At 47.2% G+C, this 17,065-nt stretch overlaps 2 protein-coding genes across 2 annotated transcripts; one reads left to right on the top strand and one right to left on the bottom strand.

Annotated features, from left to right (window-relative positions):
- Positions 1–579: 579 nt before the first annotated feature.
- On the bottom strand, positions 580–1,404 carry PtA15_5A229 (uncharacterized protein; the record flags this gene model as incomplete). Its single annotated transcript, XM_053168967.1, has 4 exons — positions 580–786; positions 836–1,033; positions 1,096–1,218; positions 1,327–1,404. 4 exons carry the CDS (start codon positions 1,402–1,404, stop codon positions 580–582), a joined length of 606 nt encoding a protein of 201 aa, XP_053020211.1.
- A 2,335-nt stretch (positions 1,405–3,739) lies between these two features.
- Positions 3,740–4,891, top strand: PtA15_5A228 (uncharacterized protein; the record flags this gene model as incomplete). Its single annotated transcript, XM_053168966.1, has 4 exons — positions 3,740–4,057; positions 4,223–4,332; positions 4,430–4,582; positions 4,687–4,891. 4 exons carry the CDS (start codon positions 3,740–3,742, stop codon positions 4,889–4,891), a joined length of 786 nt encoding a protein of 261 aa, XP_053020210.1.
- Between the last annotated feature and the right edge of the window lie 12,174 nt (positions 4,892–17,065).

The raw sequence follows: 17,065 nt of genomic DNA, 5'->3' as shown, positions 1-17,065 counted from the left end.
GACTTCCTCTCATTCATTACTTAACACAATGTGAAAATAATTTCAGACCTCATTTTCAGGATCCCTGTTTGTTGCTTGCAGAAGCTTCTTAACTTAACTGTAGCTACCAAGCTTGTCCAACTCCAAAGACTCAACAAGTTCTAGTGCATTCTTCAGGCTGGAGCCCCCCCAGGGACAGGAGTTTTGCCTCGGGGTCAAGTTCTTGGGTCGGAACAGGTGTTCGTTAGTCAGTGATGCGGTTGGTCCGTTCCAGCCAACATAGAGCGCTCCTTCCAGCTCCTTGGATCTTGGTCTGCTGGTCTGCCTCAGCTTGATCCCTGCCAAATGTGGTAGCTAAATTTGCTCAGTAGCCCAGGATCTTCCCAAGCCTGGTCATCCTTTTCAGCGTCCGCGGCTCCCCCCGTCATGTCAACGGGACATTGACCAAGCCCCAATGGTCACCAGGGACGGCCCGGGGATGATGATGATGATGTTGGTGGTCAAGGCTGTCAACAATTGGCCCGGCGCAGTCTCCTGTAGTGGTTGTTGGCAAGCACTGCTCCTCTCCTGGATGTTGCAGCATCCGCGGTTTGTCAAGGCTCAGGAGCATGGGCAACACACCGACAATGGTGGCCCGGGTGCGGTGGTGCTTTTACGGGGTCGACGGGTCAGGGGATTTGCTGTATTGGTCGTTGCTTTGGCATGACAGGACGTGGCTAGGGCAGCTGGAGAGATGTCAATGGCCGCTGTTCTGGAGTGTTTCCTTGGCCGGTCAAGGTTGTTGAACTCGGTGCTCGCGCTCTTCCTCTTGTTGTTAGAGCACAGCATCAACCTTGTGGCCTAAGAACTGACGCACCTTGTAGGTACGGAAGTCCAGCCGCTTGGATGACGGCTGGGTCTTGGGCAACAAGGGGCCCAGGTCTTGCTGGTGAGGATTGGCGGGGATGGTGGGCTGAGGATGTTGATTGGCCCCGGGGACGAGTGGTGAGGGGCAGGGCAAGAGATCAGAGGGTGGGGAAGGGCGAGTGATTGCAGGGCAAGCCAGAGGATGTGGCTGGTCTGGAGGGCGTTGTCCTCTGCAAGCAAGCAGTTGTCTTAGTCAACAGCGGTGGCGACTGGTGGTGCTGGTTGGTCCTGGTGGTTTTTGGTTGTTGGGGGGATGCTGCGTGAGTTGGGGATCTCGTCAAAGGCCCAGTGGGTCTGGGAGGCGTGGCTGGGAAGGATGGCGGAGTGGTGAGCCTGAACAAAAAAGAAACTAAGGCCAAGGAAGAAAGCTCACCTCAACCTGCCCAGCTACTACAAAAGTGGATGATTGAGCTGGAGGAGAGTGGCACCAGGTTTCTGTACAAAATGAGGGGAGACGGCTGTCTGGCAGCGGAGCTGAGCTGGTATGTGAGGGCCTGGCAAGGGTTGCTTGGGGGCCATGCACAATGATGCAATTTGGGGCATTTGCACGGGGTCTTGTGCAACAACGGCTTGTTGCAAAGGACAAGGAGGCTGTTGCCAGGGCGGCGTGTTGCATTGATAGGGCCGCGGCAATGGTGAGACTGAGAGTCCAGGAGCCAATTCTATAAATACTGGACCTGAGAGCATCCGCATCCGTGGCTAGATTAGCCTGGGCTAACTAGCTCGGATTACAATTGGAATAGGCTAATCCGATTGGCCATCTGCATGGGTGGGGATTAGCGGGTCCGAGGCTGTCAGAGGTTATGTGTTTAGGTGCCTATATGTTATGTGTTTGGCACCTAAACACATAAAGTTTGTGCTGAAAAGCATGATAAATATTCAATTTGATCTTAGTCCCAGGATTAGTGAGGTCTACATTTATACCCCACTAGCTCCAAACGGAGCTCCGGGTCAAGTTGATCCCCTGTCGATCCAACCCGATGCGGGTGCGGGGTCAAACTAAGTGCCCTAATCTGGGATAACTTAGTGCCCGGTGCGGATGGTCTGAGGAAGAGTGTTTCCTCAGGCAACTCCTTGGGCTGGTTTCCAGCCAGGGGGTTGATGGACAGTGGGCCACAGTGCATCAGCTTGCTGATGCTAGGTGGCTGGGTGCGGGTTATTTTCTTGTCCTTTTTTGATTGTTGCAGGTTTTCTGGTTGGTTTTAAGATTTGTAGAGGGGAAACCCTGGATGTTTTTTTCCTGGCACTTCTAGTGGGGAAACCCTTGATTTTTTTGTGTGTATTTTGTAAATTTTTAGGGGAAACCCTTGAAGTTTTGTTTCATGATTCAGAGGCTTTAATATACTTGGATATTTATGGTGTTCAAAGTTGGTTTGCATCATTTTATGCATGCATAAATCATAAAATCATATAAATTTTTTGGTGAGGAAATTTTGTATTACATAATCAGACAGTCATATCCCCTGCAAAAAAGATTTTATGATTTTATGATTTATGCAAACCAACTTTGAACACCTATGGTATTCAAAATTGCATATGTCACTGTTTACATAGAATCATAAAGCCAATTTTGGCTGGGAGATGTCAGCTTGCATAAAACTTAAAGGGACATCTCCCAGCCAAAATTGCAGTTTATGATTTTATGTAAAAAATGAATACCATAACCATAATTATTAATTACATAATTAATCTTCCTCTGTTACAGAGTGTTTAAACCCTTGCTGTGGCCATATTTGCCACGTAACAAGCTTGGTAATTTAATTACCATTGTTTATGATCAGCACAGTTGTAGTGCTAGGGCCCAAAACCCTTATTTTTGACGGGTTTTTAGCCCTAAGCTTCATAAACAGAGCTGCCATGTAGTCTGTCCTTGAGATGATATTGGGTGTGATGTGTAGATCTCCAACTGGAGGACATCATTTGGAGAATCCTGATGGAGCCCTTGTGTTAGTTGAGACCAAGGAAAATTACAAGTTTTCTTTCTAAACAGACATCTGGGAGGCCCCCAGAACCAACGGGAAGTCACCCACTGGATGACTTCCTGTGGGCTAAAAAGCCAGATCTACATAGAGGGCAAGGTTAAACCTTACTGGCTGGTGAAAATTGACCAAGATTGAGTTTTCACCAGCAAACAAGGTTTACAAGTGTGTCCCACTAAATCTAGCCAATGGAACTACAGGAACTTGAGGAAGTGGAGGACTGGAGGACTTCCCGCTGATCTGGAAACCCAGATTTTCCCAGATTTTGCAGGGAAATCTAGGCAGATCTAGGATTTGAGAAGATCAAGCCCAGATTTCCCCGCAAAATCTGGAAAAATCTGGGTTCCCAGATTGACAGGAAGTCCTCCACTTCCTGTCACTTTTGAACAGATCTGGAATTTCAGATTTTGCAGGGAAATCTGAAATCTGGAACTCTGGATCACTCTGGGGATCTTAGGGGACCTAGATCTCCCTGCAAAATCTGATATCTGGCGGCTCAGATCTGACTTTCCAGATCAACAGGAAGTCCTCCAGTTGAGTCTGGGAGCCTCCCGGATATTTACACAACCAACCTCTTATAAATTTTCAGGAAAATGGAAAATGGTTTCCTGAGCCTGTAGTTTGTTGCTTTCATGCTGGTTTGCTAGGTGTCTTAATTTAGGAGTTAGAGGGCCATCTAGAGCTGTCTAAATGCCGACGGGAAGCCATCCACTTGGTTCGGTAATTTCCTGAAACTGTGTTTTCAACAACCCGGCCCTGGCTGACTCTTCCTCCCCGTGTGGTGCAAGCCTACGTAAGCACCGCATCCTCCACCAGGTTGTCTTTAGTCGACCTCTACCTCCCCGAGTGACGATCTGAACAGAAAACATCATAAGATGTCCGACTTCCCTGAACTCGAAGACTTCTCGAACGTGCCAGCTTCGAACGACCCACAAGCGGACTTCCTGGCTCGAGAACGAGCTCTGCTTGGTGATGAATTCGGAGCACCGCCAGAGAACTACCAAGAGACAACACAACAGTCCAACAACAACACCGACGATCAGTTCGGACTCGGTGATTTCTCCTCCGGCCCCGCCGATCACTCACAACCGGCCGCCCCGCCCATCCCCGTCTCCGTCACCGGTGCTCCCGACGAGCTAGCATCGTTCCAGGACCAATATCCTGATATCAGCCATGATATTCCTGAACAGACCGTCAGTATTCCCTTTTCTCTTGGCTTTTCGCGTCTACCTACCGTCGTTTCTTCCGAAGCATGCTTGGCAGATTCTGGCCATCCGGCCACAATCTACCCTCCAGCGATCTCCTCACTCACATTTCATCTTTCTTTTGCTCCTCTGACCGTTCCTAAACTTTCACAGAATGGATTTGACGCACCAGCAGCTTCACTCTATGCAAATCAGTCATCAGCCTACGCCACTCCAGCGGTATACACCCAGACGCAGACAGAAGAAGAGTCGTCATTCATCAAGTAAGTAATGCCCCCTTTGCGCCTCTGGCGAAAGAAACCAAGGTAGAGAGCCCCTTGAGTGCAGTCCTATTGACCGCCTCCTTCGCGCTCGTGATAGGGAATGGAGAACTAATCAAGCCGAAGAGATCCGACTGCGAGACCAACGCAGCGTAGCTAAGCGTGAAGAAACCATCGCAGCGGCTGAGAAGGCGATCGACGACTTCTACCACGGTTACAACACCGAAAAACAAAAAAACATTGCCAAGAATAAGTAAGTAGTAATCCTATCAATAGACGTTCTCGAGTCCTCATGGTCCCATCTGTTTGATTGACTGGTCACTGATCGGATTGGAACTGTCTGGGTGGGATTGGCAGGGAGGAAGAGGCCAAGTTCTTACAAGCCAGAACCGACAAACTCGGGCAAGGTACGACATGGGAACGGATCGCTGAGCTGATCGAGTTGCAGGATTCCCGCTCGAAGACTTGTGGGAAATCTGCTAGGGATCTCGCCCGCTTCAAGGAGATCTTGCTTAGCTTGAAGCGCGAAGGCGAAAGCGCTCCCGGCGCTGCTGGTTATTAAATCTTGACTCATCACACGCGGTTTTCTCTTCTGATCTCCCTCTATCTCTCTCACCTCTTTAAATGCCTGTTTTTGCCCTTTTGCCCTTTTTTCCTTTTGGTCTTTGAAGCCCTACTAATCTTGTTGTTGTCTTTCAAATATGTTAGAACAAGAAAAAAAAAGAGATGAATAGAGGCTTGATTGGGTCCAAGAAGTTACGGTAGGGTGTGAGGTGCAGAGATAGAAGGCATGAATGTGACTAGCTTATCCAAGTCCCTCTATTGGAGGGGGTGAGCCGTCCCGCAGGGACCCTCTGAAAAAGGGCCTCTATGTGCTATGTCAACCCTGCGGGAGTAGAGAATTAAGAAAATCTACCTTTTTTGATCCATTGTAGTGTCTTGGTCTGTTATGATGACGAAGAAAGTTGCCCAACAATCAAAGGGGTTCATCCAGGAGATTCATGCCATCTCATTCCTGAAGTTATGCCTTTGCTGCTATTCTATACAGGGCTCTGTGATTTCATTGCTTCAAAGTGATTTTTAGGCTGAATCTTAGCTTAACACAACCCCATCCTCCCCCCTAGTGGGAGGCTTGCTGTGGCTGGCGGCAAAGCTGTCCCTTCCTGCAGGGAAGAACTTGTGTATTATCACAAATTTTAAGAGGGAGCAGAAAATTTGTTTGCACCCCTGAGCTGTGGGGTGTGTTGCTCAGCATGCCAGCCAATGGTCACCAGTGGCAGGGGGGTATCAGTTGCACTCTCCAGAGAGTGCCAGGCCATAATTTTGTCATTCTTGTCTGAAGTCAGTTCCATGTCAACTTGCAAGTAAGCAGCAATCTGTTCTGAAATCATTTGGAACTTGAGTCATACTTGTGATAGATTTATTTGTAAGTCAGCATGAACTCATGCATTCCTCCTGCTGAAAGCATGTTGACCTGCAGTTTATACTAATATACTCTAGCAATGATAAGTCATTGATGGACTGGTCATAGACATAACAATCATTGATACAATGACTGGTCATTGATGTTGGAATTTGAACTTGTTTCCGCTCTCCAATCTTTCTTCTCTGTCTATCACTAGACTGTTGCATGTCTTTCACAGCCCATTCATGCATATATTTCTTTCCTATTCACTATGAGTCTTCAAACATGTTCCCACAACTTGACCATCTTGTAGTTAGTCTATCTAAAAAAACCTCAGACTTCATAGGAATCAAGTCATCAGTCCTGTCCATCCTGTTCCGGTGTGTGAACTTGAGACCGCTCACTGTCTTGTCTGTGAAGGCACATTATCCCCTTTGAGTAAGTTTATTTGGTCCCTTTTTAGACTATTTGTCTGCCATTGGCTAAGCTGATCTTTTTCCTTCTGCCCGCTCCACTTGCCTCCGGCCTTAATTTCTTCAATTGATAGGCTGGGTATCAATAGGATGCCAGGTCATTGATAGACTGGGTATCAATAGGATGCCAGGTCATTGATAGACTGGGTATCAATAGGATGCCAGGTCATTGATAGACTGGGTATCAAAAGGATGCCCGGTCATTGATAGACCGAGTATCAATAGGATGCCCAGTCATTGATAGACCGGGTATCAATAGGATTCCTGGTCATTGATAGACTGGGTATCAATAGGATTTCCAGCCATTGATAGACTGGGTATCAATAGGATGCACGGTCATTGATGGACCGGTATCAACAGGGTGCCCAGTCATTGATAGACCGGGCATCAATACATATGATGACTGGTCATCAATGGGATGAATTGCCATCTGATTGTATGACCTGTAAACCCTGTAAACCCCCACCCCTTGTGGGGTTTCACAAGATCTGTCATAATATTGCATAATCCACTGAGTATAGTCTGAGTCCCTTCCTTCTCCTAGCTGGTAGAGATCCTGGCCCGTTCATCTTCTCTCTACCGTGCTATATAAGTCTCATCCCCTTTTCCTCTTGTTTTCTCTTCTCTTCTCTTTCCCTTGATTATACATACTGAGAGATCCTGGCCCCTTCATCTTTTCTCTACGTTGCTAGCTTTCTTTCTCATCTGAAAAGAACAGCCGTGAACTAGAAATTTGTCTTTGAGATCCGTGCCACTCTCTTCAAGATCCAGTGAAGGACTCAATCTTGATTCCTTACATGACCAGGCATTGATTTGACCGGTCATCAAGTATAACCAGCCATTGAACTTTTTAGATCTTCACATCTGCTTCTGTTTACCTGATAATCCTCCCCAAAAATATCCATAATTTACTCCCCAGTTTCTATTCACTCTACATCTTTTACAAGAAAGGAGTGACACATTTCTTGTTGAAACTTGCGCTTCAGAGCGCGCTCCACCCGCTCAGTTCTGTGCTTTGCTCTGCGGCGCATATCACAATCATCACTCTTAACCTAAACCTTCCTTGTCACTCACTCAGTGTTTGCTCCTCCACACTTCACTCATGATTGATCAAGAACAACACTCAATTCCAATTCTTCAATTTGCATTGATCCGCTGCTGCTTCAAAGATCAAGATATTCTCAACAACACTTCTCGCACTTGTCTGTTGCACAAGTCCGGTGAAGCTTTAACTTGGAACGCCTTCACTAGCTTCAAACTTGGTGAGAAATGCAACCCAGCATTTCTATACATCCCTCTCTCATCCTTGACTCATCAATCATCAATACTAACCTCCTTTCCTTCTTTCATTAGTCTTACATCTTAGATCTCACAGCGCTATATTTTGTTATATCTCATATTTCTTTTGTCTCCTATAATTAAGGTTTGTCTATTTTTATTTCCTATTTCACGGTCTCCCTAACTAATCATTTTTATGATTCAACTTCAGACTCATCAGACTCGTCTCAATCATCCTATCAATTGTTTATTGTTAAATTTATTGCTTCATCTTCAGGGTTGGTTTCATAATCTTTTTTCCTCTTTCTACTTTTTTCTCCACTGTTCTCACATTCAGATTTTTCTCCAGCTTCTGGTCTTTATCTTTACAAGAAATACAGTTTTAGGTTCTTTATTTCTGCTATCATGTGAGCAACTACTCAGAAGTCAAACCCTGGGTTTTTCTGCCCTCAATTTGGAGCATCATACCATCCAGAATTTAGTATTTCACTGAATGAATTTTGGGGTAAACTTTGTGTTGGTGTAAAGCCCACACATACTGCAAACTTCACAAAGGTTTCACAGTACATTTCACTCATTCATCCTCCACTGCATATATAGGCAGATCTTTCCCCTCTGCCATCTAGCTTGGCAGAGAACTTAACACCTTTCTCTCTCCACCAACACTATTTAAACTGTTGATACTTGGTGAAGGAGAAGTGAAAAACCCTTGAAGTGTCATTGCTCCCGCAGCTCCACCTCTTGACTCCCCTAGCACTCCAGGTTTGAAGTTTGCACACCCCTCAAAATAAACATTGTTTCCTGTTATATTTCTTCCCTCTCTTACTGGTTGTACAAAGTATTAACACAACAAGAACTTGGCACATTTCTCTCCCTGCCAACACTAGTTATGTGAAACAAAGCTCCCACACTGTTGGAACTAGAAGCGCTCCAAGGGCCTTCAGCCTTGTTTCTTACATCCATCCATTAAAAATCAGTGAAGGGTTGCTTGAAATCTTACATGGCTAACTGTAGAGCTGATAGAGGTGTGAGGATAATTCACCAGATCAAATTCTTTGGAAACCACTTTTACTGATGGTTGAAAAATTTAGGGTCTTGACTAGTTGAATCCCAAGAATAACATTCTGACTCCCAAATCACATTTTTTTGGGAGTTGGAATGTAATTCCGCCGCATGAAATGGGAGTCAGACATATAATTTGTCCAAAAATTACAAAAAGTAAAAAAAAAAAATCATACCTCCTCACTGGGGATGCTCAAAGCCCACAAAACCTTTACAGCGGGAAGAAACCCCTCTCAAGAGCATATGGTAAGCTGCACGGCATCAGCACACCCAAATAAGGAGTGTGCTACTGTGGGTCAAGTTTGGCTGATTTCCTACTAAGTTACATGATGCACGAACATGAGACATGACACGCGGACATGATACATGATGCGCGGACATGATACATGATGCGCAGACATGACACATGATGCGCGGACATGACACATGATTTGCAGACATGATAAATGATGCAGGGATATGATATGAGATGCGTGGACGTGTTACAAGGTGCGCGCACACACTTTAACAAGTGCGCGGACATGTAAAAGGGTGCGCACAAACATTGTAAAGAGTCCGTGGATGTAAATTGGTGTGCAGACATTTAAAAGGGTCATGTAAATTGGTGTGCAGACATGTAAAAGGGTTCACACATGTTGGTGCATCATGTAACATGTCTGTACATTATGTATCATGTCTGCACACCCTTTAAAATTTATGCAGGTGCCCTGTAACATGTCCACACATCATGTATCATGTCCGCTGTGGTGGACGGACTGGTACACGCGTGGGGATCAATATTTATTGCAGCATGGCGCGCGCCGGAGGTCTTCAAGGTTCAAGACATCAAGACCTCAAGCTCTCAGCCCTCAAGACTTCCTCAGGTTCAATGGCGCAGCGTGGCGCGCATCCTCAAGGCGTTTCAGGCCTTCTTCCCTCCCCCCTTTTCCCTTCTTGCCTTCTTTTTCCCATGATATTTGTGTGTTCATTTCTTTTCTGTTAAAACCTTGTTATTTTCTTTTCTTATATGCGCGTCTTGGTTAGGTTTTGGATGAGAAGGGTTGGTTTTTGTCTTGTTTCATTTTGTTTTGTTTTGTTTCTGCTGTTTTGTCTGTTGTAGCGCGCGCGTGCGCGCTAAGTTGCAATGAGATGTCTGTGAGATGTCACAAAATCCAAGGTTTGAGTTCAGTTCGAACTCAGGCTTTGGAGCAGCATGGACTTACTCTGAACCATAAAATTCAGTCTTCCATCAAATCTAAAGTTTGCCGCCCGTATTTCTGAGTTTTCTCACGCTGTGATCACCAGGAAAAAAAAGTAGTCAATTGATGGCAAGTGACATGACACAGCTTTGTTTCCAGCTCCAACACTGCTCCAATGCTGCTCCTCTCCACCAGCACATCTAGGGCTCACATGATAGTTGTCAGGATCAAAGCACTCAATGTGAAAAAGCCAGATGATGCTCAGCTTTGGTGCTGGCCCAGCTGATGCTCAGCTTTTACCCTGGCTCAGCTGATGCTCAGCTTTTACCCTGGCTCAGCTGATGCTCAGCTTTTACCCTGGCTCAGCTGATTCTCAGCTTTTACCCTGGCTCAGCTGATGCTCAGTTTTTCCCCTGGCCCAGCTGATGCTCAGCTTTGGCACTGGCCACCTGATTATCATCTTTGGCCCTGGCACAGCTGACGCTCAGCCTTGGCCGTGGCTCAGCTTATGCTCATCTTTGGCCCTAGCCTAGCTGATTTTCAGCTCTGATCCTGTCCAAGCTGATTCCCATATTTTTCCCTGGCCTAGCTCAGCTGATACTCAGCAAGCTGAGCATCAGCTGGCCAGCTGGCCCAGGACTGGGTCAAAGCTGAGTGTCAGCTGGGACAGGACTAGGAAAAGTCTGAGCAAAGACTTGTACAAAGCTGAGCATCAGCTGCGCCAGGACTAGTACAAAGCTGAGCATCACCTGGGCAATTACTGGTCAAAAGGCTTTATTCAAATTCTGAGAGTGAGCTGCATGAAAAAGCTGAGTATGAGCTGGGCAAAAAAGCTGATTATGAGCTGGGTACCAAAGCTGAGTATCAGCTGGACAGAACTGAGGATCAGTTGGGCTCATCAAAAACTGAACAGGACCTCCTTGGTAAATTTTGGAAGTTGAAGAGATGGTTGGGAGATTGGGTAGATAGTGGATAGATATTGGATAGATGGTGGATAGCTGGCTGGAGCTGGTATAATGTCACTTGTCATCAACTGACTATTTTATTTTCCTGGTGGATGAACAAAAGTGGTCACTGCGTAGAAATGTCAGGACCCCGCCGCTCCAAGATGATTCCCAGGTAAAGTCGGGTGATCTGGAGAAACTCCACTCCACAGCTCCGCCGCGTTGTAGGGCTCTGAGTGGGATAAATAAAGTAAAGCATGTAAAATAGTCTAGCTCCGCTAAGTAAACAGTAAAATAAAGCTCCGCCGCATAAAGAAGATAACTCCGCAACAATTGCAAGACAACAGCCGTAAAGCCAGCACAAAACTCCGCAAAGCGCAACCGTAACACATAAAGCAAGTCCGCAATGTACGCAAGGTAAAAGAAGCACAACAATCCGCAAAGTAAATTAAAAACCGTAAAAAGAGAGTCTGTGGGGAGTATGATGATGAATCCTCCCTCCCCCACTGTGGTTTTATAGAGAAAAGGAAGAGAACTAAAAGATATCCTCCGCCTGCCTCCCACACACGCCATCCGCTAACTCCGTTCACACACGCACACTTGTCATCCGCCAAGCGCTATACACACGCACGTCATACGCCAAGCTCTGCTCTCACGCCAACTCCTGTCGCCTCCGCCGCTCACCTTCAACCGCCGTCAAACTCCTCTCTCTAGCTTCCACGCCCCTGTCTAGCCTATGATGTCAGGATCCCACACGCCGCCCTTCTGGCTGCCACGGCTTCCCCCAATCACCACCTCCGCTATCCAGTCCGCGCTGGCCTGCTTAGTCTGAGTCCAGTTCCACCGCCGCCTTCAGTTGTGGGCTCCGCTCCGCTCCTTTCCGCACCGTTTCTGCCTGTGCGCCGCACTGATTGCTCTGTGGACAATTTGACATGAGTTCCAGAATTGATCACCACAACGCCTTCTAAGTTCACTACCCCACAACACCAATCCCTTCCAGCCTTCTGGTTTTGATCACATCCCAGCCGGCAGTATCCCCCGCTCCCTTCTCAAAACTCAAACACCGCCGACGCACAATTCCAGCCGTCGTAAAATCAATCCCCCCCCAACGCTATTCAAACTCTCTGCGCTCACTCACAGCCAATCACCCAGAGGGCATACATCTCAGTTTCTTTTCATTTCTCATTCCCCTCCACCAACTGCCTACCATCTGACACGGTAGGAGTTCCTCACCACACATCATGTATCATGTCCACGCACCCTGCAGCATGTCCGCGCATCACATATCAAATCTGCACACACCCTATACATGATGCGCGCATTTTGCATCATGTATCATGTCTGTGCATCATGTATCATTTCCGCGCATCATGTATCATGTCTAGGCAGCCTGCAGCCTATCTGCGCATCAAATATCATGTCTGTGCATCATGTATTGTGTCTGTGCATCATGTATCATGTCCACACATCATGTATCATGTCTGCATACCTTGTGTGAAGACCCCCGCGACGTTGGGTCTTCACACAAGGGGTTACGGGATCACCTAACCCTAAACCCCCTGCGAGACTCATACATAGACTCGACCCTGCTCTCCCCTAGTCGAGCAGAGATCTGATCTCTCTTGACTAGTTGAGCACCCTTTCTTTCTTCTCCTTGTTTTCTTCTGTTTTGTCTGTGTATCTAGCCAGAGAGATCTGATCTCTCTCAAATAGTCTTTTAAATACTAGCTACACTGTTTGGAACTAGAACTCAAACAGCTCTTGCCTCGCCATCTGCGCCCGTTCTTCGTCGTCTTCAGTGAGGGTTCACAGAACCCTTACACTTTTTTTTTTCTCGTTCCAAACAAAGCGGAAAAGGATCATTTAGATCCATTGTCTCAACCCCACCATCCACACATCTGCTCCCAATTTCGAACCCGATCCGTCGTCTTGACCCCTCTATCCGTACACCTTCCAAGTCCGGAATCCGAACTCAGACGAAGCAACTTGTTTCAGTACCCCTCCCCTCTACCTCATTAGTCTACATAGTCCATGACAACCAGAAACACAAATAACAAACCTCTATTACCAATCACCAATCCCAAAGAAATCCTCCGAGCGGCCCGCCGTCAAGCCCGTCTTGACGCCGCACTAGCCGTAACAAACCCGATCTCGGTTCCCCTCCCTCGTTCACCAGTACTGTCACATAGCACTACTCTACCGACGGTACCCCCTTTTGCAAACACGGAACTGCCCAGGCCTTCTTTGCAACCAACACTGTTCGACCAACCCAACACCATGCAGCAAACTTCAGGAAGCTCGGGAACGCAAAACTCACTTGCCCCCCCAGTTCCACCAAACCAGGAGGTAGAAGGTGAGCTGAGCATTACGGACTGCTTCAAAACGTTGTTAACGATCCAAAAGAACACAGCCGTACAATTCCAAGCCAAACAAGCACAGGCTCAGGCGGACAAACAACGCCGCCATAATACAGAACGACTCGCCGCTGTTGAAGAACAATCAAAGGTTCGCCAAACAACGCCGTCTGGATGCTGAAAGGATTGCTGCCATTGATGAGCAGCGTAGACTAGACAACGCTAGATTCGAAGAACAACGCCGAATCAATACCAAGAAACTTGCACTCCTGGAGGAGATTGCAAAAAACAGCGTCATCAGACAGGAGACAACCCCTGTTTCTGTCACCCAAGCAGACGGCCGCATTGATCTCACCCGGTTCTGAACCTTGGACGGTCCACAATTCAAGGGTCCGTTTCAGGCGGTGGAACCCTTCCTCACGTGGATGCAAGGAGTGAAGATTTTCTTTTTGACCTGCAACGTCACTCATTCGGACGACAAGAGGTTGATCCTTGGCGCCCTGATTACCAAGACCAACCTATTATTGTATTATTCCAATGCGTCGGCTTTGTATGAAGGGAAAACCTGGGACGGATTCAGGGGCTGCACTGCCAGTATATTTGGCTGGGTTGAATTCATCCCAGCTTAACTGGAATGCACTCAACCAATTTAAACTTGGTTGATCTCAACCAATTGAATATAAACCCAAGGGGGGTACCTTGGATTTATATTCCATCAGTTGAGATCACCCAAGTTTAAATTGGTTGAGTGCATCCCAGTTTAACTGGGATAACCTCAACCCAGCCAATTATGCTGGCAGTGCTGTCTCTTCAAATTCTGCCTACCCAAAGACTGGTGCACAGAGCTCCGACAGACCATCAAGCACCTTGAAATGTCGAACTCGGAATCATTCATGGAGTACAGCGGACAAGCCCGTACCCTCCAGAGCTTAGTAAATTTCAAAAAGGACTCTATCTCTGACTACGATCTTGCCGAGTTTTTCATGTTTGGATTACCACACGCACTCAAGACAAAGGTCAAGGACTTCCAATTACTCGCCGCCAAGAATTTCAACTACAGCGAATTCGAAAGCCGCACCAACAGTTTTTACGCCACCCTCCCACGACCAAGAGCCACCACCACTTGAGCACCATCCATGTTGTCCTCCAATCCAATGGAGCAACTGGACCCTGACGCGTACCTCTGGAAAATATTCTCTTATCTCAATTCGGTCGGCAAGTGTCATTTCTGCAAGAAGCACTGTGGAAACTTAGCCAGTGCCTGCCCGGGGCCCCAAGAACAATGAATCTTTGTTCGGCCCTCATTTGTGGTCCCGCCAAAGCCGGCGAACTATGTCACACCTTGAGCTTGGAAGAATGCCCAGGGACCATTGACCTCGTCCGCTGGCAAAGCAACAGGGCGACCAGCAGGAGTGGCCGCAGCAAGTGTGGAGGCCCCAGCCTTTGATGAAGCTGGCATATGCGCCGTCGCCGTGATTGAAGGTCACATGGAGGCCGAAACGCTTAATTATGGGGATGATCCATTAACCTTTATCAAACAAGACAGGGAAGATTTGGAACCCTCAGACACCGAAGACACCCCAGTCAAGGCCAAAACTCTTTCACTGGCCGACGCCTCGCAGTCGGAATATTGAGAGGAGCTCCTTGACTTCATAGATAACCCCTCCACAACGGGGACAGACAATAAGTACGTCTCAGCCGGTCACACACTCTCTTCCCCCCGCGCCATCCATTTCTTTCATGCAGGGAGACGCTTACGCGCCCCCTTCCCTGTAGTGTGTAAACCACGATCCCTTTATTGCCGACCTCCATCGCCAACCCCGTACCAGCAATCCCACTCAGAATCCCCAATATTCATTCCCTTACATTCCTCTATTCCTACATACCTAGTCTGTTTCAACTCCCCGACCCCGACTCAGCCAACCCCTGTCCCACAAGCCTGCAAACGACCTAACGCCTGCAACGCTGACGGAGGCGTAGGCATCTACGACAAGCCAGCACCTCAACAATTGGCAGCCTTGACCTCCTATAAATACACACTTCTCTCAACACCCCCCCCCCCCCCGGCATCCCCATGTTCCTTATTCTTGACCACCCCACTCGCACTCGACCTCAGCCAACCACTCCCTCCTTTTTATAGGGGGGGAGACTGTGAAGACCCCCGCGACGTTGGGTCTTCGCACAAGGGGTTACGGGATCACCTAACCCTAAACCCCCTGCGAGACTCATACATAGACTCGACCCCGCTCTCCCCTAGTCGAGCAGAGATCTGATCTCTCTTGACTAGGTGAGCACCCTTTCTTTCTTCTCCTTGTTTTCTTCTGTTTTGTCTGTGTATCTAGCCAGAGAGATGTGATCTCTCTTGACTAGTCTTTGAAATACTAGCTACACCGTTTGGAACTAGAACTCAAACGGCTCTTGCCTCGTCATCTGCGCCCGTTCTTCGTCGTCTTCAGTGAGGGTTCACAGAACCCTTACACCTTGCAACATGTCCGCGCACACCCTATACATGAGAAGATTTGGCTAAATAGAATTTAATTTTAGTAAAAATAATCCAAGTTTATTAAATCCACAGAATCATTGAAGGCAAGATCATGGGTTTTGCCTATGCTCATTAGCAAAAGACATAATACAAGTTGAAAATAATCCCCAAATACCCCGGGGGCACCTCGGATTGACCCTCCAGCTTGTGTGGCAGCAACAAGCAAAAGTGGGCCAGTCAAATTTGATTTCAAGGAGGGCCTAATCAATTAATTAGGGCAGCTCCAGGGAGGGGGTAGGACAAAACCGGATCCCCCAGCATTCAGCATTACCCATTGCCCGCTTTTTAAAGCAACCACATCCCACTGAATGACTCACCAACGACTGCCGTCTTGTGGACCCTTGCCCAACAATTACAGTCACTCACCTGTATTACGGCCACCTCCGCCGCCCTGCTTTTCCTGAAACTTCAGCCATACAACTGACTTATCAAATATTGATTCTTTTCCGCCCACAGCAATGGCTCAATGCCGCCTAATCCGGTCACCCCTATCATGGACATTGAGGCGACCAACTTTTGAAGGAGTCAAAATTAGTGTCTCACTTTCATTGATTGGTGTTTTTTTCATCAGATAATATGATAGTCCAATGTAATCCAAGGTTTGTGGCAAGGCTCCGGCCTCATTGCCAGTTGGACTGCTCGGGATCAACCTCAAAAGCTGATGCCAGCCTCCTTGAAAGTTCAATGCAATCCAAGCATGTGGAGAGGCTCCGGCCTTGTTGCTGGTTGCAGGTTTGTACTGGCCATTGAGTGACCAAACACTTGATGGCCAGTTGGGTCTGTACCAGCCATTGAGTGACACAACACTCAATGGCTGGTCATCGAGTGAGTACTCACAACACTTGATGACCGGTACAAACCTGTCATCAACTGAGTATTTAAAATTAGATGATGTGTGTACCATCTGTGTCTGCGCACTTAGTAGGGACTGGTCTGGACTCCGGGAAGTAACCCGTTACAGACAAAAGGTTTCTGCCTCCAGTTTGAAAATTCCTGATGCAAGATCAGGAGATTCTTGCATTTGGGGGTGTTCAAAGTAGAGCCCCCAGGTTGGTGTTTTTGGCAGTGATTTTTTTTCCTGGAAATTGGACCTGATCAAGGTCCTGTGTGACCTGATTTCAACTTTGAAATCCCCTACTATTAACTATCCAAGTAATTCATTCATGGAAAACAAGCTTATTTATAAGAATCCACATCACACAGAAACAACTAAAACTACCCTCTTGGGTAAGTTTCATAGCTACATAGCAAACTGAGTACTAGGTGGATCCTCACACCTTGCCAGTTTACATGCAGATTGGCAAGGGTGAAACATGTGAATGGTACAGGTTTCAGCCTTCCCTGTTTGGATGTCAACAGAAATTATACTGAAATGCTGTTTTGTCTGTTTACTAATTGGACAGTACAACTGTGTTGATACTGTGTCTAAAACATATAAGCCCCTGCCTGCACCAAAACGCTCCCGCAGGGGGTAAAACTTGTTGCAGCATGTTATGGTGT

The sequence above is a fragment of the Puccinia triticina genome, chromosome 5A, assembly GCF_026914185.1.
Source record: "Puccinia triticina chromosome 5A, complete sequence".
In the NCBI taxonomy this organism is placed as follows: Eukaryota; Fungi; Basidiomycota; class Pucciniomycetes; order Pucciniales; family Pucciniaceae; genus Puccinia; species Puccinia triticina.
Note: the sequence above shows the minus strand (reverse complement) of the source record. Positions and strands in the feature narration are given on the sequence as shown.